Raw genomic sequence first — 23,741 nt, 5'->3', positions numbered from 1 at the left:
AATATTTACAAAGTGGTTCTTTCGACATCAAGGTTTTTAAATGGTGAAATTCTCCCACACTTGAGAAAAGCACGGGCTCCCCAACACTGCTGCCAGGACAGCCAGGAAGGCCAGCGCCAGGCCTGCAGCCAGGCGGCGTGAATATGGCTCTCCTGCAAGGGAAAAGGACAAAAACGAGCATGAGCACGAGAGCTACATTTCAGTCTTGACATCAACCCGAAAGAGAGAAGTTTCTTCTGCTAACTAAGAAATGAACGCATTACCAAGAAAGCAAAGCCCACTTCTGGACCACATTTCTGAGATGCGATTTCTTACTACAAATCACCATTCCACAGAAATTGGCCACATTTCGTGATGTTACAAAGCAATACAGGCAGTTAGAGGTGCTCCGTGCTGCTGTTTTTACCTGTGTAGAACCGTGTCAGTGGGTAGAACAGCTGCGGCCAGCACACGTCATTTCGATCACAGTCAAATTCTGTGTAATTAATCTGAATCCTGAGGAAAAGAAGCACTTGTTAAACTACAGCACTACCAGAACAAGTAGAAGAAAAGGTAGAAAGGTGACCGGCTTAGAGGGAGAAAAATAAAAACTGTTCTCCTATACACTTTGATGAGTGCAGAAGCCTTTTTACCTTTGCAAGGTAATTCACAGGCCTTGACGAACCGCCTGCTTCTGAGGGAATCCCCTCCAGCAGAACTGTGACTCAGTGCGTATGAGGCCCAAGCCTTCTTGCTCTGCACTCCAGCAAATCACGATAACCCTTCGATCAGTGTGAATTACATTTTATCTGCTTAACTCAACGTCAGGGGTCAAAGATCTCACACAAGTTACCTGGTCATGGGAACTGGTGGCCGAGCCGGCACTCGGATGAACTGAACAGCAGCAGTGATGGGAAGCAGGCTGGCAGTGTTTTCACAGGTGAGGCCACACTGGAACTGCCATGTGACTGTTGAGTAACTGGAAGCACATGTGTAAGTGTTACTAGAGGGCCGTATGCAGAAATGTAAAGCTTAAACAGAGCCATGAAAGGAATATTTAGAAGGAGGCTGATGATCTCTGGATCTTCACCACCGTGGAGATGGGGCAGATTGAACACAATCCTATTTATTTGCTTTGGATTGACTTGGGAAAAAAAGAAAAAAGGAAAAAAGTGTTTGCTGCATGAAACCTCCCCAGTTCAGAAAAGAATGAATATTTACCACAGCTTTTTTGCGGTTTTCTAATCTCAGGAAAGATGCAAATCTAAATTTCAGTTTCTCGTTGCAATCAAAGGAATTTGGGTTCCAAGTGCAAGAGGCACATACAAACTAGAAGACGAACATCTCTGTTCATCAGATGCAAGTCTCAAAAATGAAACATTTCTTTATCAAAGACACAGCACTGCTCCACCTGATCTGCACGGCGAGTATCTCTTCCCTGGGAATCCCCTGCACTGCACCCACAGCTGCAAAAATGATGCGGATGTTCAGACTGGCAGGAACATCTGGGCAAATGCCTGTCACATCTGCAGGGCTTGCACTGATGTTCGCATTAGATGGATCGAGGCCTGTGGAGGAACAAAGGTAAACAGGAATACTATGGAAAATGATCTCTTCCATATTTATATTTCTGTCACATTGCAGTGAAACGTTGGTAACTGTCACACAAAAATGTTTTCTCTGTATGAAATATACATGAAGATGTAGTTCATCAACAGAGCAGTAAAATACCACATCATTACATCCACAGACTGAGTTATACACATCGTTCTGCAGTGTTCATGAAGTTACACACATCTGTACATATCTGGATGGATGCACCCAGATATCTTCAGGCAGCTGAAATTACATTGGTTGGTTTTATTTGGAGATGTTCCAATCCTAAGTGCATATTTTTATAACGACGTGGACTATGGATAAAAACACAAGTATCACTTACGTATAATTTCCACCCAGTCATTGAGATCACTGTCATTGGAATTGTGTCTCTTTCCAACATGAGTAGCTTGTATTAACGAATTCAGTTTCTCAGTTACATTTCCTCTGCCAAATAAAAACATCAGTTCACACAAAAAGCAAATCCACACCGTGAACTGGGTTACAGTATCACTATGCCATAAAATCAGTTTCTCCTCTGACAGATGCTATCACTCAGTGAAAACAAACCTCAGCTACTGACTTGTCTGCCAAAGGGAAGCATTCCACTGCAACGTAACCCTCGCCCAATTCCAAGGAAATCTGAATGAAACCATTATAGTAAATTTCCCTTTAAAAAGAATAAAAGGTTCGACCACAGAAACCTGCAATGTACACATGAGCTTTTGAAAAGAGTGCAACAGTGCTGACGGTAGAAACTTGCAGCAAATGAACAATAAATCTATGTGGCTCACCTTAAAAGGCTGCAGTTTTCATTGATGCCAACTTCCAGCACACATCCAGAGAAGGAATCTACCCCAAACAGAACTGGTGCGTGAGCAGCTGACGAACACAGACCTCTGTCAGCTATTGAAAAGACCTGATTTGAGGATTCTCACACTGACCTTTCAATCTCCACCTCTCAATTTTGTGCAAAAATTGCACACATTAGGATGCAAAATACCAAGCAGTGTAATTCAAATACAGAATCAAGTCTACTCAAATTCCATTTTCCAACCCAAACACTCAAGAATCTTGTGAACTTAGCAACTGCTCAACATTTTAAACCTTAATTTTATACTAAATGCTCAAACATTTCAGGGTACCTAAGCTACTCTACATTCATTAGATGTAGATTCTTCAATTAAGCTGGAATAAAGGCTAGAGAATAATGTAGAAAAGCACAGTTTGGCATAGAATAGATTCAGAAGTAAAATACGTATACAAAGAAAGCATTTTAGCATTAACTAAAGTTGAGGATGCAACCTTATGAGTCGGTACCTGGCTGCCAAATTCTTAAGCTGCCAGCAGTATCAGAAGCATTCAGATTTGCAGCTCTCACTGCATTTCCAACTCGATAACCTAAACGCAGAAGGAATTGTGAACATTAACATTGATTTAATAATGCACACAATGAGTCTAAAAGCAAACAGACAGACTTTTCCATTACAGTAGCCTCATTTTAAATACTGAGTCTATCAATACTGAGTCTAAAAGCCAATCGCTGTTATTACAGCTGACAACAATAAGAGGGAAAGAGGGGCACCAAGCGAACAAGTATGAATGAGGTATAAACATGGGCACTGATAATGACCAATCCAGTACAAAAATCTGTTCTTTTAAGAAGCAAAATGAGGTATTACTACCTGGAGTATCAGACACTTCTAATGCATTAGCACTCTTTAAGCTCACAAATTCAGCTGTGAATCTCTGTGTCAGTGTTTCTGGTAAAAGAAAAAGGAATGAATTTATTTTCAAATATGTAAATTAGCAGAAAGCATGCTGCTTACATAGGGTACAAATTTCTGTCCTTCGTTAGCACCAGAAGATTCAGGATAATGCAAACTGGCAGAAATTTGTCCCATACATTTTCTTGACAGAATCCAAAGAAAATTCTTTTCAATTGATATTACTAATTAAGCTATCCTATCAAAGAATTTGCATGCTAAAGAAATAAAAAAGTCAACAGAAAATCTGTAAAAGAAATGTCCCAATACCTCCATCACATAAACTTCCAAGGAAGACTGTGACATTGACTCCCTCTATGTTGTCATCTTCCCACATGAATACATAATGTTCTGCAAAGGTTACATTTTGACATGGAACCCCCGCTGTAGGAAGGCCTTCTGCAGAAGAAAGAAAAAACTCACTCTAATCAAAAGCATTGCCAATTAGAGAGCTGTAACTGAGAAATAACTTAAAAATCTCTAACAAAGTTCTGGAAAATATTTTTGGCATTTATTTTAATGTTACATTATACAAGGACGGTGTGCTGCCTTCGTAGAGCACCTTGGTTTCTCAATATTCTAACACCTGCACTTCCTGTTCCTGTTGTAGTAAAACTTCCCCTTATGAACACAGCACAAGGCTTTACTCCATCAGCTGCTGGGGCAATCTGGACTCAGGAGTTCCTCTCCTTTCATCCCAACGCACTGAGAGAGCCATCATCTCACAGAAAAACATGCTAGTATGGATTTAACACAATCCTGCATTACCCTCCCCCATTGACTGGGAGCCACTATTCTAGAATAAAAGCTGCTTCATTGGCTCAAGATCCTTAAGAAGAAACAAGAGTGTTCAAAACAAATCCAGTACTGCTTACAGGCTGCCTGCCCTGCCTGTTTTATTTCAAATATTAGAAAACTTACAAGATCCTTCCTAGGAATCACGACAGATTTTAGGCACCCAAGTCACTTGAGTCATCCAGGTTAAGTAAGAAACACACTAATTACAGAAGAGCAGAAACATACCACTTCTAGTGACGAATTTGCCCGTGTCAGTGATGGTTCTGTAGATCACATTTTGTTGGATGAAATCTGAGAATAAAAAACAAACACTGCAGCAATCCTGATAAAAGAGGCATGTAAGATATTCACATCCAAGGTACGTTCCTTTTCGTTATGGAAATTGTGCAGAAAAGTATTTAGAAAGCTAGTTTTGGTAATGAACCAGGCAGGTAATGTATTGTCTTATGATCCTACTAAGGTAGCATAAATAAACAAAATTAGACAACTTCATTAAGCAGCACAAAAAAAAAAAATTCTCTTCATGCTGGTAACTGCATCATCTCAAACTGCAGAGTGACACTTCTTACTTTCTGCATTACAAAAGCATAAATATAAGCACTTCTAAAGTGACAACACTGCACCCTCTTGACAGAAAAAGGAGGCTACAAGAATACAAAAGCAGCAAGAGAGATGCTTCCTTGGGCCACGTGCAGCGGCGTGAGTCACCAGAAACCGGTGAATGAGAAACAAAGACTAATCCCACTATTTCTCCTGTCCTAAATAATTTGGGGGAGCTTGGTAGGTGATCAGAAATGGAAATATAGCATCCCTAAACTCTGAACTATAGCCACATAGCTGCCGTGTCAACAGTCCTCTCGCTTATTCTGTCTCTGAGGAACATAAACCCATTTCTGTTAGGACTATGCAACATACCTCCTGTTCCACTGTTGATTCTCACATCATGGGGCAGTCCTTCCTTGTAAGATTCTGCCTCAGAAAGGCACTTCACATCAAACTCCTGCAGATAGGCTACAGGGGCATTCCCAACACACAGCCCTGCCAGGGACTGCTGCAGGTAGTTGAACAGAAACACGTGGGTTAGCCTTAAAATGAAAAGCTAGGAAATAGCACATTTGTCAGTGAAATGCCCCAAATATGCACTACTGCCACATGTGACTGACAAACAAGTAATCTGCATAAAAGAGAGGTTGTAACTATTTTGAAAGCTATCAGTTTTAAAGCAGGCTGGAGTCATCAAAATTTGATAAACCAATTCTAACTGGCAAATCTGTAACATGTAGAAGGACTGAAAATAAAAGAATACAGCCAGACAAAACAAAGAGAAGGCAACAAGTGGTCAGCAGTGCAGCAGGCAGAGAGGAAAAAATAAAGAAGCCACAAACCACTAATTGGGATGCAAATCTTGTTTTTATCTCTTGCAATAATTAAAACTTTACTACCTGGAGGAGTGGGCAGGGGAGTAGGAAAGATAATGATTGTTTTTAACAATGATTTTGTTAATGATTGTTTTTAACAATGATTTTGTGCTTGGTGAAAAATATGTTCCACCAGTTCACAAGAGCAAGTTACAGAATTTGGCTACAAATACAAAAGAATGTGATAAATGGAGAATTTCAAACTAGCCAAGAGGAGTCAGAAGCTCCTAAATACAAAGCGATTACCTGAGGGATGGTAAAATACTCATCATCCTCTGTCATAATTGGATCTCCTGGTCTGTAACCAGTGAAGAGTTTCCCAGGAGAAGCTTGTACAGGGATCCTAAATGGAGGAACTTTGGGTGCAGAACTGCAGATAAGTTCAAAAACGAAACAATTCTTTACTCCTTTACAATACACAGGTAATTAAACATCTGCCTTCAAGCCCCATCCTCTCATAAAGTACCAATTATATTTCTCCATTTGCATTTAAAGTTCCCAGTTTAAAATTATAATTTCAAAATAACCTTCACTGTAAAAAACATGCTACAGTTTCAACATTATGTCTAAAATGTGTGTTAAGGAAAGATATCTTTTAAGACTTACGTAGAGCCATCATAAAAATAGCCAAGAAATGGTGTATTGCTAAGAGAAGACTGTACACAAAGGAGGGGAAACCAATCAGGAGTATATTCTGTTGTCTTTGTAGAGCACAGCTGATCAAAAGGTGGGTTTACATCCCCACCAAACACTCCAGTGAAACATGATCTATTGAATAACTGCTTCAGGTCTGCTGTACACTCCTGGAAGGGAAAAGAACGTCTTAGAACACTGATTGCACTACCACAGCCATTAGTGCTGTATGTGCAGGTAACCAAGCAGTTCTGTAGATAGATGTCATATTTACTATTAGAAATACCAGAAAAAAAACAAGCAAACCTTCCTTGAGGAGTGTAGAAATTCTGAAAACATTTCATTAAAGTTTAATATGAAACAAGTACCGGATCACAGCAACAACGAACATCACAAGCTCCATCTGTCAAGTCACAAGGACAGGAGCCCAAGGGCTGAAACGCCTGGTTAGGGATGACAGATGCATTTTCTGTAAAAGAATTACAAGAAAAGAAGAAAAAAAATTATCCTTAAACGCTGATGAAATTTAATCTCTCATTGCTGCCCAAATCCCTATTTATTTATTTATTTATTTGGTATGTAAACGGAAAGTAAATATCATTTCTTCTTCAGCATATCCAAACACTTACCTGACACATTTCCCATAAAGGAAGAGTTAGCATATATTTCAGCTTGAATTAGGAGATGTGCCAGCACCACTGAACCACTGCAAGCTGCAACCTGAAGAGTTTCCACCACACAGAGAGGTGCTGTGCAGCAGTCAGTGGCATTGGGCAAACATAATTGCAGACTTCTAGTGAAGGTTACAGTCACTTTGGATGCACCCTGCAAAACACAAAATGACAGATTCAACAGCTTGTATCAAATTACTGTTCTTTGTACCACTATCTGCCAGGAAGCATAGGCAGTTCTGGAGAGGAGGAAGACAAGAAGCCAGTTTCAAAGCTGCACCTTAGTGACTTTGACAATGTGGGTATCCAGATGATGGGACGTGACAAAGGCAAAAAGGCAAAGCACTCTAACTGAGTAAACTAGTATTACGTTAGCACCTCATCAGCCTTTAATATACAATTGCTCAAGCTTTCCTATCTTAGGGAAGAATCAGTGTTCACATACCACACCAGGTGTTACACTCAAATCCCAATCACCAACTCTTTCACTTCCACTGCAGCTTGGAACTTGCACATTCCCTATACCAAAATAAAAATTAAAATGTATCTATGTTACTGTTAATTCAAATTTCTCACGTGGCTTCAAGCAAGCACATCTCTCAGCCCAGACAACACGGAGTCAGCACAGGAGTAACAGCCTGAGTACAGAACCCTTCAGAGTTTGGATTCCAGTGACTCTTAAAGCACTGGACACACCGGCAGGGCAGGACGGGCTCTGAGCCTGGGGAGCTGCTGCCCCTGAGCACTGCAGGCGGTGGGAACGGGGAGGTCCATCAGAAGGACCCTCCCAAATCAAATCATCACAGCACAGTGATGGTTCTACGAACTGCACTGCAGTTACTTGGGTAGTTTTATTGGCAGGAAAAAAAAAAGTTAAGAATATATATATATATATATATATATATATTTTTTTTTCGACATAGCATATAAATAAAGTGTTCTTACCTGTCTCTTTATCTATAGCATCTACAATAATGGAAAAATTAACTCCTGAAGAATCTCCAAGAAAAAATGAATTCACTCTTAGCCCAGACATGTGGATAAAGGAAGGCTGAAAAACTGGGGGGTGGGGAGGAGAAGGGAAAAAAAAAAAAAGAAAAGAAAGAATGACATTGTAACACGCACAGAAACCCACAAAGCACCACACATGTGAGGCACGCCAGGCCGTGCCCGCTCAGCACGCGTAGGATGCTGCGGCCCTTCCTCCCTCCCTCCCTTCCCTTTCCCTTGCCCCCTCCCACCCACCAGGCTCCCCATGGCGCTGCCCCGCGCACGGAGCTGCCAGAAGAAGCAGCAGCAGCAGCAGCGCTCTGAGCCCGGCGGCCGCCATGGCGTCAGCAAGCACCGCGCCGCCGGGCCGCCATCTTGAGGCGGCGATGCCGCTGCCATGGCGACGGGGAGGGCGGGAAGCGCTGAGGTAGCGCCGTGTCACAGCATGCCGCCCCGCCTTACAAACACCCAGGAGGCCGAACGGCATAGCGTTAGTAAAAAGAGCTGCCTTTATTTCAAAAGGTTTATGTAGAAAGCGAATTCTAGATACAGCCTTCTAACAAAATGGCTCCCGGCTACAAGGATGGCACTGTTGAGAACAGCCGCACTGACCGAAGCCAGGTGCACAGCTGGATGCGCAGACACGGCTGCACACAGGCAGATCATTTTGTGCTTTTTTAACCAAAGCAGCACATGAAGCACACCATACACCCTCATACTCGGATACAAAACACATTGATCGAAAACCTTTCCAGTTTCAAAGCACAGCACTGCAGACTAACCTCCTAACGGACATTTATCAATGTCATTTTACAAAAGTAAGCCCCTTTTCACACATAAACGAGGTCTTAAACTCCCCTGGAAAGGGTAACTCCATATTACTGTTCCAGTGATATTCATCTGCTGAGGAGCAGCTATTCAAGAGAACCAAAAGCACAAAGGAAATAAAAGTTTATGACAACGTGAGCATGTATGTAACCACAGAATTCACACCCTGAACAGGAAGGTGTGTTCTAAGCCATCTTGAAACATTTGGCTTTCTTCTTCAGAAGCTGCCCCCATTTCAGTGCCCAGACAGCCACGGAGAGCTCACAGAACACTGAAGTCCTTGAATAGCAGTGCTGAGATTCAGACATTGGCAGTGGTCATAACTCCCCTCTACACCAACATGTGATTAAAATCAAAGCTTTCTTGTCTTTGAAAATAATTTGGAGGTTAGAAACTGCAGCAACAAGAATACTTCTAACTTTGCAAGATCTGTATCTTAACAACCTGTAACTTCTGGTTCTAATTACAACGAATAATCAGTATTTAAAACAGCACAGATTACCAGTGAATACAGTGATTTGTTACTACACAGAAAACATGACTTAAATGCTTTAACAAAATAAGCTGTAAGACCACACACAGGTCTATTTCGTATCCCGTAAAAAGTGTCATCAATTTCTCAAGTATGTTCCACGTCACGGAATTACAGGAGGAGGTAATGGTGTGTTTAAGTCGCATTAAACAGCTAACTTTAATTTCTTCTTCTTAGCTTTCATGACAGGTGGCAGTGATATTTTGAAAGCAGTCCTGAAATAATATAAAAAGGAACTGTCAATTACAACAAACATATTTTCACACCCATTCCTGAAATAAGAAGAAATACTTACTCGCATGTACTGCAAATAGGACTGAAGTTGCAGAATACTGGAAAATAAAAGAATTAGCTGTCACTAAAATCGTTCATTTGGAATGTAGGAAGTTAAACTCATATTTATTAACTTACTTGACAAGCACACAGAGCATACATAACCAATTTCAATGAGATTTCGATGACAGAAACATGCAGCTCTGTAATCAACATGAACAGGAGGTGGAAGCACAAGCTGTGATCTTTGCTCTTGATCAGGGAGAAAAACCCACTATATAAACAGGAAAAAAAAAAAGAAAAAAAAAAGTGTGGAAATTGCTGTATTACCGTGCCATTGAAGTCAGAAAGATTTCACATCTGACATAGGAAAAAGCTTGTGAAGACATACCAACAAATACTGCAGGAGGGATGGCAGGTGAGGCACTTTCAAGTATATACCACCTGTAATGTCACAAGCCTGGAACGCAGAGAGAATGATCAGATAGTTCAGTCCTAAAAGGAAGGCAACAGTTTCTACTAGTCAAGGAAAAAGAACAAAACAATAACAAATTGTTACAAAATAGGAGGGCACAAAAAGACTGTGAAAAAAGAGACAGCATTTTACCATCATAAAATACCCAGACGTTGTCACGTAGAAGGGTGTAATACTGTCTCTTTCTCTGGTTTAAAAAAAGTTGAGTGCTTTAAAATACCAAACTATCTGTCATCAAGTATCCATGAATTAAAGTAAATAGCAAATAAGAATAGGAAGCCTGTACCTGTTGTAGAAGGCCTGAATCAGAGTCCAAGACACAAGCATCAATCAAAATACTCTGCAAGAGACCCACAAAAAAAAGGAATTCAGCTAGGAACAATGTAACCTTGTCCATCTCATACACCTTTTACAGCTGCAGGACCACCACAGCAATAAGAAAACTCCTTCCCTTGGTCAGAACAAACACCCACATTTCTAACACCTCCCTTCTCACACACGGCGATAAAAGAACCATCAGCAAAGGCATCCTGTACACAATACCCATAGTACAGAAGCTACCATCTATTCTTTCATAGCAATCTCTAATTAGTCCAGCAAACCCTTCATGTTAAGCAGTAGGATCAGACTTTTAAACTTGGTTACCTTTCACTCTGGGCATGACACTCTTCACTTCAAGGACACTTTAATCAGATCACAGCAATAGCATAAATGAATTTTCTTTCACTCTTTACACACTAATAAAAGATTATATATACACCAAACAGCTTCACCTGTTTCTGCGCTGCAAAGATCACGTTCATGAAATTCATATATTGTAATGCACTGTCTTCTGCAGCTTTTATGACCTAAATAAAACAATTGAGACTTGTTAGCCCATATAGTGTTGATGCATTTTAAGACTAATAGTAGACTAACAACAAAGCTCTTACCAAAATTCTTGATTTCATTTCCTGATTGGCTGATTATCAAAAAGAAAATAAAAGCACATGAGTACATCCATTCCCTGTAATTGTCCTTACAATGCTATAGTACCTAACATTCCAACTAATCTAAATCCAATTAATCTAACATCCAAAATGATAGATCTACCATCTCGGTTGGTGTCAATGAAACATCTAATAGTCCTGCTGGTACAGAAAACACCAGAAATAATCTGTATCTGTAGAACTTGTTATGAAAGTAGGCCTATTCCATTTATTGTCCAAAAGCAATTAGGTATTGGTCAGAAAAGAAATACTGAAGGCTGTTCATTACCTACTCATCAGTTCAATCAGCTATCTTGAGTTAGAAGGTATATACACATACTTGCTTGTATGCAAATATGCATTTTTTTCTGCTATTGCAATTCAAATACTTGTGGAAGCACTCACAAGGCATTACCTTTCACCTCTTTGCTCATCTTGTTAATATCTACATTAGATGGCATTAAGGAATCCACATTCTTTTCATGGAAGCAACACCAGTATCCATGCAATGAATTCATTACCTCAAACAATACACATTGTTCAGTCCACAGTTATCAGGACAACGTTTCACTTTTGAAAATTATTACAGAATGCACTGATGGTGAGACTGTGTGGAAGCATAATTAACCTAACGAGAAACAGCCTTAAAGAAACAGACAAAACCTTCTAAAACATCCATCATCAAAAGGATACAACAAAGTGCTTTAGCAAGAGACCCTGCTAGTAGAGTCTCTGTTTGCTGGCCCATCATGTCAGCTGCAATGCAAATTACAGAAATTACTTTTATATTTTTATGCTTTTTTTTTATATTTTTATACTTTTACATTCACTAAGCCTGATCTCACCAAGTGCTACAGTTTTATCTTTGCCATACTGGATTAGTGCAGAGCCACAAAAACTCACCTACTGTAAACATATTAAAACTCAAATGATTTTGAATCATTTGAAATGATGAGAAAAGAAATGAAATTCCTACAAGTCCTAGAGAACGTTTTGCAATTCCACATTATGAAACCCAGAATTTTCTTTTCCTTACTTTTTGTCATGAGGTCTTTAATCTCTTCTGCAATTGCATCGTTTATCGCTGTTAACAATTCATATTTTCCATCCTTGCTGCCAGAACAATTCGATTCCACAGAATTGCCACCATCTCCAAGGAGATCTGCAGAAGCCCAACGCTTCCCAGGGTACAAGAAACGGCTGAAAGAGAGGAAGAACAAAGTACTGTGGTTTGCTTTAAGCCTGTAAGAAAAAAAAAAGACGTAAGCTGACCACTCATAAACAGCAATATTTTGAAGTAAAATTTCAAATGATTTTAAAATTTTAGACATTATTTTGGATACATTAGGCAAGAAATCTTCATGCCCCAAATGGTTCACTGCCCTCCTTTCAAGACACATTTTAAGCAAACTGGCAAACAGGTAGCACACATTTGTACGTAGATTCCGAGACGTGAATTTCTTTAGAAGACATCAACCAAACGGGAAACTTTTGTCACTTTCATTGACTCTTCCTTGCTTTGCAAAAGGCACTAAAACAGATCATTTCTCTCCTATGCTATCAGGAGACATAGAAAAACACTTCAGGCTTTTATAGTGGTGAGAAGCTGCTGTACCTTTCCTGCGTGTGACTGGCTATCACAGCAAGTTTGTTGGTGCGACTCATGAACAGGTGTGAATTTCCCAGCACCATTGCTGCGTCGATACATTTTGACAGGGTGAACTGCCCAAAAAAAAGAACAATTCAGCAAGTCAGCATCCACAGTTAACTAATCCATGTAACTGCAGTTAGAACTTGAAGGCGTAGTTCCCTTTCTAACAGGAAGCTTTTAAGGAAAGCTTTGGCAGCTGTAGAACCATGGAACGATTTCAGTTGGAAGAGACTCTTCAGTCTCGCACCCTGTTTGTGAATATCTTTCGTATTTCCCACCACGGTTTCCCCGAGGACTTCCCTGAGAAGCGGCCCCGCCGCAGCGCCGTCCCTGGACGCACCTCAGCCTCCCCCTGCGCCCGCTTCCCCCACCAGATGGGGTTGGTGTCGATGACGATGACCAGCAGGCTCAGCTCCTCGTCTGCAAAACAGACAGGGGGTCACTGCAGAAGGCCGCGCCCGGAGCCCCGGGGCTGCGCTGCGCGGGGCTCGGCTCCGCCCGGCCCACCCCCACTCCCGGATCCCCCGGCCGCCGCCGCTCACCCGCGCCCATCCCGCCGGCGGCGGCGCGCACCGGTGACGTCACGCGGAGCACTACGTCATCTCAGGGCGCCGCGCGGAGCCGGGCAGGGCGTGGGCGGCCATGAGCACGGACGGTAACGGGGCGCTAGGAGGGAGGCGGGGGGCCTGGTCGAGCCGAGGCTGAGGCGGCCCTTTGCTTTTCAGACCTGATCGAGACCTTCAGGGCGCAGCTGAGGGACGACCCCGACGTCGCCTCGGCGGTGGCCGCCATCCGCGCGCTGCTGGGCTTCCTGCGGCGGGACCGAGGTGGGCGCCGATCCCCCGCGGCCGAACCCGAACCGGGGAGGCCCGACCCTGACAGCGCCGCTCTGTCCGCCCCCCAGGAGAAACCATCCAGGGCCTGCGGAGCAGCCTGCGCGATGCCATCGATACGCTGTCGCGGGTGGACTCTTCGGTGGCCGTCAACTCCGGCGGGGAGCTCTTCCTGCGCTTCATCAGCCTCACCTCGCTGGAGTACTCGGTAAGGCGCGGGCTCCCGCCCAGCTCCGTGCTATGGGGCCGGCCGGCTGCTTCAACACTCGCCGTCCTTTCCAGGACTACTCCAAATGCAAAGAAATCATGATCGAGCGCGGGGAGATCTTCCTCAGGAAGGTGTCTCTCTCGAGGAACAAAATCGCCAAGCTGTGCCATCCCTTCATCAGAGATGGAGCCGTAAGTGGGCCAGGGCAGCTGCTTGTGTCCAGGCTGTGCTGCCTGCGCTGCTGGGAAGGCAGAGGAGGAGGGGGTGAAGCTCACCAACATCCATAGAAGCAGTGGAGGAGGGGACAACGTTATTATCCCTGTGCACTCACAGAAGCCTTGGCTTTATTTTGTAAGGGCTCGTCTTCTCCCCTCCTTCTGTTTCCATGCAATGCATTGTCCTGTGCTCCACCTGTGCTGAGACATCGCAACACGCAGTTACCATTTAATGTACTGAATTGTTGCCCTTTAGTAGCAGGACTGCCATATCAAGCCCATCTCTCAGAGTGGTTTCCTTTCCTACAATCTCTAGAATACAAGCAACATCATAGAATTATAGAATCATTTCAGTTGGAAGAGATTCTTAAATCTCATATAGTCCAACTGCCCGCAGTGCACAGGGACACCCACAGCTCCATCAGTGCTCACAGCCCCGTCCCCTGACCATGGCTGGCTGCAGGGATGGGGCACCAGCACCCCTCTGGACACCTGGTGCCAGTGCTTCCCTACCCTTATCGTAACTTTTTTCTTATATCCAGTCTAAACTGTCCCTCTTTTAGTTTAAGACCATAGCATCATATGTTAGATATTAATTAACATCGACACAAGCAAAGTAAAAACCCTGACACTCCTAACTGCAATAAATGTTTCAGAGCTCAGCAAGAAGTAATATTTTGTCTGTTTTGACAGAGGATTTTGACACATGCCTACTCAAGAGTGGTCCTCAGAGTGCTAGAAGCAGCTGTTGAGTCAAAGAAGCGATTCAGCGTTTATGTTACTGAATCACAGCCAGACCAAGCAGGGCAAGTACTCATTAACTTGTGCTTGATCTCGGTTTAGAGGATAAGCTATAGCTAGCATCAAATCTGTCATAACTTAAAAGCTGCTAGCCTTGTAGGAACACAGGACGTCATGGATTTCATTCTTCCAGACATTATTTTTCTAGCACCATCTTCGAAGAAAGACTTCTAAGCTTCATATTTGATTTTTGATAGGCAAAAAATGGCAAAGGCCCTGAGGAAACTGAACATTCCTGTGACTGTGATATTGGATGCTGCAGTTGGGTAAGCCTGATCATTAAATCTTAATGTTGTTCATCCCAACTTTATTTTAACATTGTTACATTTAAGTTCCATAGAAGATTGTTCTAAATAGTTGTCATAGTCATCAAACAAGCTAAGCAAGTTATGCCTTTAAGTGCATAATTAAGCAAATATGCCTGCTGCAAAGCCTGTACTTTGATGTTTGCCTATTAGGTCTGACTCCATCAACCCAAGTGTAGAACTTGGGGATACGTGGAGAAGGAGCTGCTGTACTAAAGAAAGCTACTTTGATTTTTCCACTTTATAAATGTTGTGTTTGTTTTTAAGCTAAATTATAGCATATTTTGTCATGTACTGACTACAACTGATGAATTTCTCCCAGCACTTACACAATTGTCAATGTCAGACATGGCTTGTGCCATTCTTGCTGAGCAAGCAGGTGAGTGAAGACTCGTTCCAAGGATGTCTAACAACACAGCCCTACTTAGCTAACAGCAGCTAAAACTACTTTAGAAAAGTGAGAGACTGTTTGAGTTCTTTATCTCTGTTCTGTTCCACGAGTCATATTATTTACTAAGACTTGGATTTTTTCCCCTCCTTCAACAGCTATATTATGGAGAAAGTGGACCTGGTCTTAGTTGGTGCTGAAGGTGTAGTTGAAAGTGGAGGCATTATTAACAAGGTAAAAGAGAATGCATTACATCAGTCTGTGAACTCTATTAAAATTTTCTTGGATATCAATCAGTGAAAGTGTTAATATTGCCACATTTCCAATGATAAGTCAAACTAGCACTGAATCTGCATGTTATTTTTTGTGTCTCCACAGATTGGCACCAATCAGATTGCTGTGTGTGCCAAAGCTCAGAATAAGCCATTTTATGTGGTAGCAGAAAGTTTCAAGTTTGTAAGACTTTTCCCTCTCAACCAGCAGGATGTCCCAGATAAGTTTAAGGTAAGAGAAATACAGGTTGCTTCCTGGCAAACTGAGATCCACTTACGTGCCTGTGAGTAATTCTCCTTCTAAGCACGTCTTCGTTTATTTGGCTCTCTCTACTGTAGTTAACTTGACACAGTACAGAGCTGCTCCACATTCAGCTCAAACGTCCACAGTTTGTCCTAACACTCTCACTGAGTTACTAAAAGCAGTTCCTTTGGGGCACAAAGCTGCAGGCAAGAAACAGCTACATCAAGACACTTCAGCACTATAAGTTGTATGGTGGATAGAAGGTAAAACACCCGAGACCAAGGTGGCAGTGTATGCCTCATTTAAAGCAGCTGACTTCCTTCCATTTTACCACAAATATCTGCTCAGGATTACAGTACTGCCCCTGCCCAAGAGAGGTTTCAGCTCACAACTGTGTAGTAATTAATGGTCTCATTTCCTTCTAGTACAAAGCAGACACTCTGAAAACAAGTCAGAATCTAACAGAGGAACATCCCTGGATTGACTACACATCACCGTCACTCATTACATTACTGTTTACAGACCTCGGTGTGTTAACTCCATCAGCTGTCAGTGATGAACTCATTAAGCTCTATCTGTAACATGAGGACATGCTGTGCAATGTACCATCTTCGATGACTTCACAGCTATAAGAGCCTGGCAGGTGATGAAGTGGGCTGGACGTGGTAAGGAGACAGCATTACAAGGATTCATGTCATTACTGGCCTTCTTCAGCTTAAGGCATTACCTGGGGGTGGATCGCTGTTTAGAAACGAAAAATCCAAGTTGCTACAGCTTCTGAATACCTTCAATGAATTATCTGAAAGATGGGCCAAGTACTGCAGTGCTGAAAAATAAAGTAACTTATGGTGTTTGCGGCCTCATTCGGAGCTGTGCTGTCACTCACTGATCTGTGAACAAAAATAAGCCCTGAAATAAATGCTCCAAAAGAAAGCTGTAGCTCCAGCCAAATCATACAAGGGCAGTGCTTTTAGCTTTGTTCTTAACTGTGCTTATGGAAACCAGGTTTCTTTACGAAGAAATTAAATCTGTTCTGTTCTCTGCATCATTATTTTGTTATAAAAATACAGTTTTATTGGAACAAGGAGTATCTTAATGTAAAAGTCCAGTTGGAATAAACATCAACCTTCAGTCTCAGCAGCAGCTTCTTCTTTGAATTTACTCTGGCTACCTGTTAGCCTCTTCTCAAATTCTTCTTCACTTATTTTCCCCTTTTTTAATCTCTTCAAGAGTCTCGTGTCATTCAGCAGCTCTTCCATGTCCTCATCTTCCACATCAGAGCCCTGTTAGCCATTAAGTACAACAGATTACACACGACACCAAAAGGCTTCATTTCTATGTAGCTGAACACAACAGAATTTTACGTTTTTTTGCCAGCAGCATCCAAGCAGGAAATTACACTCAATTTCTACAACCAATCTATCAAATAACCTTAGTAAGATACAAAAATAAAAGCAACAACAAATAAGAACTGTCCACTGAAGTGACTGCTGTATCCCTTACAATCCGTGCAGCCTATGAGCCTATGCTGCCAGCAATTCACTATGAGTGATGAGAAATTGCTACAACATTTGGCTTTAAAAAGCTTTTTTTTTTATGCTTTGCCTGTCAAGGACCTGGAAGGTTTCTTTTCAGTAAGTAATTCTGCAGTGCACCTCACTCCTGTCACACTGAAATCCCACTGCTCTGCCTTGTGGCAGTTCACACCTATGCTAAAGCAATGACGTGCACTTTAATAAGATGGGCACTGTTTACCTCTTCACGCTTCCTTTTAGCTGTTATTTTCCTCTTCTTCTCCCTTTTGGCTTTCTGCTTTGACCAGGATTTGTTTTTTATGAATTTCTTTTTTCCTCCACTTTCCTGTCTTTCCTTTCTTTGTTTTTCAAGTTGCTTTTGCCTCTGTTTTTCTCTATTTTTATCCTTAAATGGAATGGAGTCTGTATTAACAGTGACTGGAGTAAAGTCTGGAAAACATTTTCCTCTTAGCTCAGGCATCTTTGGCATCTTTAACAAGGCAAAACCTTTAGCAAGACTAGCAAAGTCCAGATCTGTTAAGATAAGGATTATAAAGTCAGTTTTCTGCTGGATAAAAAGTTAACTTACAGAGTCACAGGAAAAAAGATTATCCTGAAATTTGTATTTAATAGCAGTAACAACCTTAGGTCACATTTATGCTCAGGTTCGTTTCAGTCAGACTTGCTAATTAAACATTTTCTCTGAAAACGATGAGAAATTGCTTAAGCAAATAAGAATTCTGTCACAACTGGATACTGCAGGAAGTACCTCTGAGAACAGAAATGGGTGGTTGTAGCTTCTGGATAATAATCATGGCTTTTTTTGCCAAACCAAATATTGCCTTCTGGCTGGAGAACAGCAAAAGATCCCCAGCTCCTGCTGGGAGTTACCTTTCATTCGGAAGATCAGATTGCATTCATGCTTGGCGTAAGCCTGGATGTAAGAGACAAAGGCTTTCATCCCTTTCTCAAACACTGCCCTGTCAGCGAGAGCCATAGACTTCAGTTTTGGAAGAAGATCTAACACATTTCTCTGTGGTTTCATTTCCTGCATGGGACACTGAAAACAAAGAAAGAAATGCAAAAAGAAATGCAAAGTTGAGCTGAATGACTTGAAATGTGCTATGAAGCTTCAAACTCATTTCCTCTCCAGTTGATCTTCAGTACTTTTTGAGCACCTTTCCCTGCCTTTCACCAGGCTGTTCTATGCACTCAGTAAATGACACAGGGAGCAATCACATTCTAACAACTGAATTTGGTGATTAATAAGCAGCTCTTCTCTTTTTTTAATTATGCACCTCTGCTAAAACTTTATCAGTGCATATGATCTTAAGCCCAATGAATTCTGACTTCAAAATGCCTGTCATTAAATGTCTGATGGGTGTCTGCTCCATTGCCCTTTTCTGCAGAGGTTATAATAAAACTCTACTGACCTTTTGGTTGATTGAAAGAAAGTTAATATAAGATTCTTCCATGGGAAGCAAAAATACAAGTGCACTGCCAACATTTCCAATCCGTGCTGTTCGACCACAGCGATGCACAAAGGCACTGAAACAAAGCAGGGATAATTCAAGGAGAGATGCTTGGTCTGACTTTAAAGCATTAGTGAGCAAAAGGGTAAATCTGGAACTAAACCAATAACTTGAGCTACAGGAAAATTACAACAATAGAAGTAAAAATACATGGAAGAGCTCCCCTCACGTGAACTCTCAATGTACCACCCTTAAACAGCTCTGCTCTCTGCACTCATTCACACCTCAGCGTGTGACATCTCTACTCTCACACAACCCTTAGAACAGAAAGCCTCTTTGCACAAGTGCAAGTGACAGCCACCCATTTCACTTCTATACGTTATGCCCACAAAGCCAATCCACTTCTCTCACATCAGTTACGATAAAAGTTGCCACCTTCTTGTTGGCAGGTCGCTCAGACTTCCAGGCAACAAGGAAATCCTTTTCCACAGCTGTGTGTTCTCAATTTATACCTCAACAGTACAGCAGCACGAGCGCAAGCTGGTAAGATCTGAAGCTGTACCTCGCACTGCTGGGTGGGTCATACTGTAAAACCCAGTGTACTTCTGGGATGTCTATGCCACGGGCCATCACGTCAGTGCAAACTAAAATCCCACTAGGAAGAAGAAGGAAAAAAACACTTTTTCACTACCTGTCATTTAAGAAAAGCACACTGTCAGACACCATTGCATCTCTTAGTGTTTCTGCTTCTGCCTAGAGTAACTGCTTGGTTCTTACCCAGGGAGCCTTCGAAACTCAGTAAAAATCTTGTTACGCTTGTGTTTCATTTTCCCATGAATGCACATTATTTTCACTTGTTTAATTAAGGATTCCAAAGCCTTCCCATAGTATTCCACGCAGGCACACGTGCTGTTGTGACGAAGACAGAAAAAGATTATGCTGTATATTTAATCTGCAGCCAAGTCAGAACAGTTTGAGCCCTTTCAAAAACACCCACTTGTCTATTTTTATTTAAAATATGGACATCACTTTTATGATTAACACATCATCTACAATCTTCACTTTTATAATCTTGTAAAGTTCACTGATCATTGCTTCATGTCACGATTCTATCTCCTTCTATCCTCTTTCCATAAGACAGCTATTAAAATGAACCACATTTAAAATAGCCACGTCCTTATCAACACAGGGCAGCTTTGGAATTTCAGCAATAAAACTCCTTGTTTTCACAATGAAACACCAACACAGAGTTACCTGAAAAAGACCAGATGTTTTTCCTGCTTGTGCTGTCGAAGGAAATGCACCAACTGATTAAATTTTTCATCCGCTTTGCATATCTACACAATGCAAAAGAAAATCAGTAAGAAAATGGACTCGATACAAACTGATCTGCCTCCTTTCATTACACACTGATGTTTGGTCAGGGAGACACAACAGTGCAGCAGTTTGGGTCCTGGCCAGCCAAACAAAACAAAGCTGAACTCATACAGCAGACAACTACAGCATTAAGAATTAAGGGCATTTCTCCTCCACGTGGTTGCCAATCTTCAGATAACCTACAAGAGCTTCACATCTTAGAATCTTCTGGTTCGTCTGTTAAACTGACTGTAAGTGGCCCTGACTTAAAAACTTGCTGACGGAATCGGGGCAAAGAGAGAAAGAATGCCCACTAGCACAAAGCACAGGGCTCCCACCATGTAATAGTTCTCCAGGCGCGTCGGAGTTTTCTGTGTGTTGGTTGCTGCCACTCCCTTCTCTTTCACCGAGATGCGGACAGGATTCCGGAGCCCTGCTCTCACCAGGTTCTCCACTTCCTGAGTCTGAGTGGCTGAGAACAGACCCGTCCGCCTCTGCTTGGGTAAAAAGGCCAGAATGGCATTTAAACTGCAAGTGAAAACATGCAAGACATAAATGTGCCAAGATTTCCCTCAGAAATGAGTTTAATCACTGAAAGCATGAGCTTGTAGACAAGTTTTTAATCACTAAATGTCAAGCATCTTCTGTTCGAGAATTTGTCAGAGCATTGCAAGTAAGACATCTGTGCTTAATTGTTACAGCATCTTAAGCCAATGCTGATATTTAAATGATGACATGCTAATATGCATCAGAAAAAAGAATCTTAAACTTTGCGTTCATCAGGCAAGCACTGTTCCCTGATTCCTTTCCCTTTACAGCAATTGCTTTATACAGGCTACAGAGCAAAGAGAGGCCAAAGAACAATACAGCGTTCATTTAATGATGAATTCATTTAAAACTTCAGATGCATAATGAAAGCTTCTTATTTAAATATTAAATACCTTGATTCAAAGCCCATATCGAGAAGCCTGTCAGCTTCATCCAGTACCAACACGTCGAGAGACTTCACACAGCTTGCTAGATCCAGCCCATCTGCTTTTCTTCTGAACAGATCCTCCAGTCGACCTGGTGTAGCTACAATGATGTTCCCCCTGTTTGCAACACACAGCAGTTTTGTAACCACAAAGGTAATGCCTTTGGTGGAGCTGTTAACAACGACCACAGCACAAACCTGCACTCAAAATGAATGCATTCGTCAATAGAAGAATTTCAGCATGCTGCTTTCAAGTGTATTTATATTTCAGGGCCTTTCAGTCATGCTGATGGGAGGAAAAAGCCCTTGTGTGCAAGCTCACCACTTGTGGTAATAACAGTTTAGAAGATAATTAATGACTATTGAAAGCAACTATCGGCTAGAAGAAATATTTCATACTCCTGTGCAAAAAGCCAAAGAAAATGGCTTCAAAGTTTCCCCATGAGTATCAGCACCAAATCGTTCCAATTATTCAGCACAGACTCAACCACACCAGAGTCCACTGCTGGCAGAAACTTACATGAAGGAACTGAATTATTCAGCTTTCAACTCTCCATGCAGTGCACGGCTCTCTACCCGCACAGCATGGAAATGGGGTTGATTTCACACGCCATCCTCGCTTCTTATCTCACTGCAATCTGGTTATGGTGCATTTTACTACAGTGAATTAAACCACAGCTTCTTTAGTGTGTACCCAACATATTTATGTAGTATCATCAAACAGCAGCACCAGCAAAACCAGAGCCATAATTTGTGTATTCTAATGACAAGGAAAAAAACACAACAGCAAGGCACTGGAACAGTTACAACCAACTTACCCATGTTCTTTAAACTTTTCAACATCTTCCATGGGATTCCTACCACCAATTAAAAGAATCTGACTAAAACAACAGAACAGAAAGGTTCAGGACATCTTTAAATTCTGTGACCTTATGAATGACAGAAGTCCAAAGAAAAAGGAACGGTGGTCATGAAAAGCTTGAGGTTCACTCACCTAAACTTGGGGAAATGTTTTGTGAAGTGTGTCAGCACCTCATCAATTTGAATTGCTAATTCTCTCGTTGGTGTGATGATTATAGCTCCAACCTGCAAGCAAAAGGAACTTATGCAAAATAGCAGAGGGAAGATTGTTGCAAAACTGTCACTGGTAAGGGAATGTGAGGCATGTTTATGACCCTGGCTTTAGGCAAAACATTCCCAGCACAATCTTTTAAAAGACTTCTGAAAGAACTGCTATGCCAATATGTAAAATGGTCAAGAAGTAGCAGCTGATATCAATATTTAATCAAGGAAAGTGGCACAAGTAACTTACCATCTATTCAAAGACAACAGATGCAGAAAGCACTCAAAGACTCTTGCTTGCCATACATTCTCTTATTTGATATTCTGAGATACTTTTCTAATAGCTCAGAACAAGTTTGATCATTCAAATAAAAACCTGTAAGTGCACAGAAAGCTCCCCAGTATTTATTCTTGTTGTTACCACTACACCAAAGGGTCACTTCATGTATTCAATTTGACTTAGTGGTGCTCCTACCAAGGTCCTCAATCTTACTGGTATATCACAAAAACACATTCAAGCTGCACAACTTCACCTTACCTGCATTTTCTTTAGCTTTTCTTCCCGTCTGAGAAGAATTTCCAGTATGGGAATCACAAACGCCAAGGTTTTGCCACTGCCCGTTACCTGGGAGAGGGAAACAGAGTCAGCTCCCCCAGCTCCACAAACAGAGCAAGAAAACCGACCCGAGCGGATGACACCCACCGCTTCCGCAGCGACGTCTTTGTTACTCATGAAGAGCGGGATGGTCGCAGACTGAGGAAAGAAAACAGAAAAGCAGCGCACGAACAAATTAATCGTTACGTGGCAGAGGCTCGGTTCCCCAGGAGCACAGAGCTGCCCCGCGTTACCCGAGCAGCAGCTCTGCTAGAAAAACCCAGCGCAGCGCCAGCCCCGCCCGGATTCTCCTTCCTCGGGCTCCCCGCCGCACAGCCGCCCCCTCACCTGCACCGGAGTCATGCGGTCGAAGCCGAGCTCTTGCAGCGCCCGCAGCACGGCCGGGCTCAGCGCCACGGGCAGCGCGGACCAACCGCCCTCGGTCACCGCCTCCATCTCGGCGAGCCGAGCGCACCGCCGGAACTCGTCCCCACTTCCGGCTGCGGCGGTGGCGGCCGGAAACACGCACTGCAGCGCTTTGGTTCCGCCAGAAGGGAAGTTCCGCCGCCTCCCCGGGAGCCTCCACCGCGAGCACCGACCCGCAGAGCGCCAACAATCCGAGTTTTATAGCACGGGAACCGTCAGACCGCTTCTGTGAGCCCTACGGAAGCACTGTACACCCAACGGCACAGCCAGCAGCAACAGCACAGAAGAACCATAACTTCTTCTACCTGCCCACAACACCGGGTCACGGTCGGATGAATTCTGGATACCCAGGGATGTTGATAAAAGCATTTAAAAAAAAAAACAAAACCTTTAGAGTGCAAAGCAGCACCTCAAGAACCTCCTGCAAAGCGTCAGAAAAAAATAAATACAGCGTGGTGTTTGGTTATCTTTTTCTTTTTTTTTTTTAAGAATTTGTTTA

At 42.3% G+C, this 23,741-nt stretch overlaps 4 protein-coding genes across 6 annotated transcripts; 1 reads left to right on the top strand and 3 right to left on the bottom strand.

Moving 5' to 3' along the window:
• Nucleotides 1-16: 16 nt before the first annotated feature.
• Nucleotides 17-8,345, bottom strand: TCTN2 (tectonic family member 2). Of its 2 annotated transcripts, none has more exons than XM_052690863.1 (18): nucleotides 8,107-8,345; nucleotides 7,807-7,920; nucleotides 7,307-7,380; nucleotides 6,820-7,015; nucleotides 6,559-6,659; nucleotides 6,164-6,360; nucleotides 5,804-5,927; nucleotides 5,055-5,190; nucleotides 4,365-4,430; nucleotides 3,612-3,740; nucleotides 3,261-3,338; nucleotides 2,896-2,976; nucleotides 2,370-2,481; nucleotides 1,919-2,022; nucleotides 1,391-1,547; nucleotides 833-958; nucleotides 407-495; nucleotides 17-152 (listed from the first exon to the last, which is right to left on the bottom strand). In XM_052690863.1, exons 1-18 carry the CDS (start codon nucleotides 8,336-8,338, stop codon nucleotides 37-39), a joined length of 2,232 nt encoding a protein of 743 aa, XP_052546823.1. In that variant the 5' UTR covers nucleotides 8,339-8,345; the 3' UTR covers nucleotides 17-36. The 2 variants fall into 2 exon arrangements, with proteins under 2 accessions (XP_052546823.1, XP_052546824.1); XM_052690864.1 differs by having other exon boundaries at nucleotides 5,055-5,187.
• GTF2H3 (general transcription factor IIH subunit 3) lies at nucleotides 8,343-13,232 on the bottom strand. The gene is made up of 13 exons (XM_052690868.1): nucleotides 13,121-13,232; nucleotides 12,919-12,998; nucleotides 12,543-12,649; nucleotides 11,964-12,127; nucleotides 11,621-11,683; nucleotides 11,343-11,372; nucleotides 10,892-10,920; nucleotides 10,733-10,807; nucleotides 10,246-10,299; nucleotides 9,876-9,944; nucleotides 9,623-9,758; nucleotides 9,507-9,543; nucleotides 8,343-9,426 (listed from the first exon to the last, which is right to left on the bottom strand). The coding sequence occupies exons 1-13, from the start codon at nucleotides 13,128-13,130 to the stop codon at nucleotides 9,357-9,359; spliced, it is 924 nt and encodes a 307-aa protein (XP_052546828.1). The 5' UTR covers nucleotides 13,131-13,232; the 3' UTR covers nucleotides 8,343-9,356.
• On the top strand, nucleotides 13,166-16,981 carry EIF2B1 (eukaryotic translation initiation factor 2B subunit alpha). The gene is made up of 9 exons (XM_052690869.1): nucleotides 13,166-13,233; nucleotides 13,304-13,405; nucleotides 13,483-13,619; nucleotides 13,694-13,810; nucleotides 14,528-14,640; nucleotides 14,833-14,901; nucleotides 15,487-15,562; nucleotides 15,707-15,832; nucleotides 16,270-16,981. The coding sequence occupies exons 1-9, from the start codon at nucleotides 13,221-13,223 to the stop codon at nucleotides 16,423-16,425; spliced, it is 909 nt and encodes a 302-aa protein (XP_052546829.1). The 5' UTR covers nucleotides 13,166-13,220; the 3' UTR covers nucleotides 16,426-16,981.
• Nucleotides 16,629-23,560, bottom strand: DDX55 (DEAD-box helicase 55). Of its 2 annotated transcripts, XM_052690867.1 has the most exons (15): nucleotides 23,165-23,560; nucleotides 22,925-22,975; nucleotides 22,760-22,846; nucleotides 22,154-22,245; nucleotides 21,978-22,040; nucleotides 21,128-21,277; nucleotides 20,525-20,714; nucleotides 20,085-20,167; nucleotides 19,608-19,739; nucleotides 19,393-19,485; nucleotides 18,792-18,906; nucleotides 18,250-18,418; nucleotides 17,600-17,892; nucleotides 17,016-17,127; nucleotides 16,629-16,734 (listed from the first exon to the last, which is right to left on the bottom strand). In XM_052690867.1, the coding sequence occupies exons 1-15, from the start codon at nucleotides 23,270-23,272 to the stop codon at nucleotides 16,727-16,729; spliced, it is 1,746 nt and encodes a 581-aa protein (XP_052546827.1). In that variant the 5' UTR covers nucleotides 23,273-23,560; the 3' UTR covers nucleotides 16,629-16,726. The 2 variants fall into 2 exon arrangements, with proteins under 2 accessions (XP_052546827.1, XP_052546826.1); XM_052690866.1 differs by lacking the exon at nucleotides 16,629-16,734 and having other exon boundaries at nucleotides 16,876-17,127; nucleotides 23,165-23,559.
• Nucleotides 23,561-23,741: the final 181 nt, after the last annotated feature.

This window comes from Tympanuchus pallidicinctus, unplaced genomic scaffold (genome assembly GCF_026119805.1).
Source record: "Tympanuchus pallidicinctus isolate F22 unplaced genomic scaffold, pur_lepc_1.0 scaffold28, whole genome shotgun sequence".
In the NCBI taxonomy this organism is placed as follows: Eukaryota; Metazoa; Chordata; class Aves; order Galliformes; family Phasianidae; genus Tympanuchus; species Tympanuchus pallidicinctus.
Note: the sequence above shows the minus strand (reverse complement) of the source record. Positions and strands in the feature narration are given on the sequence as shown.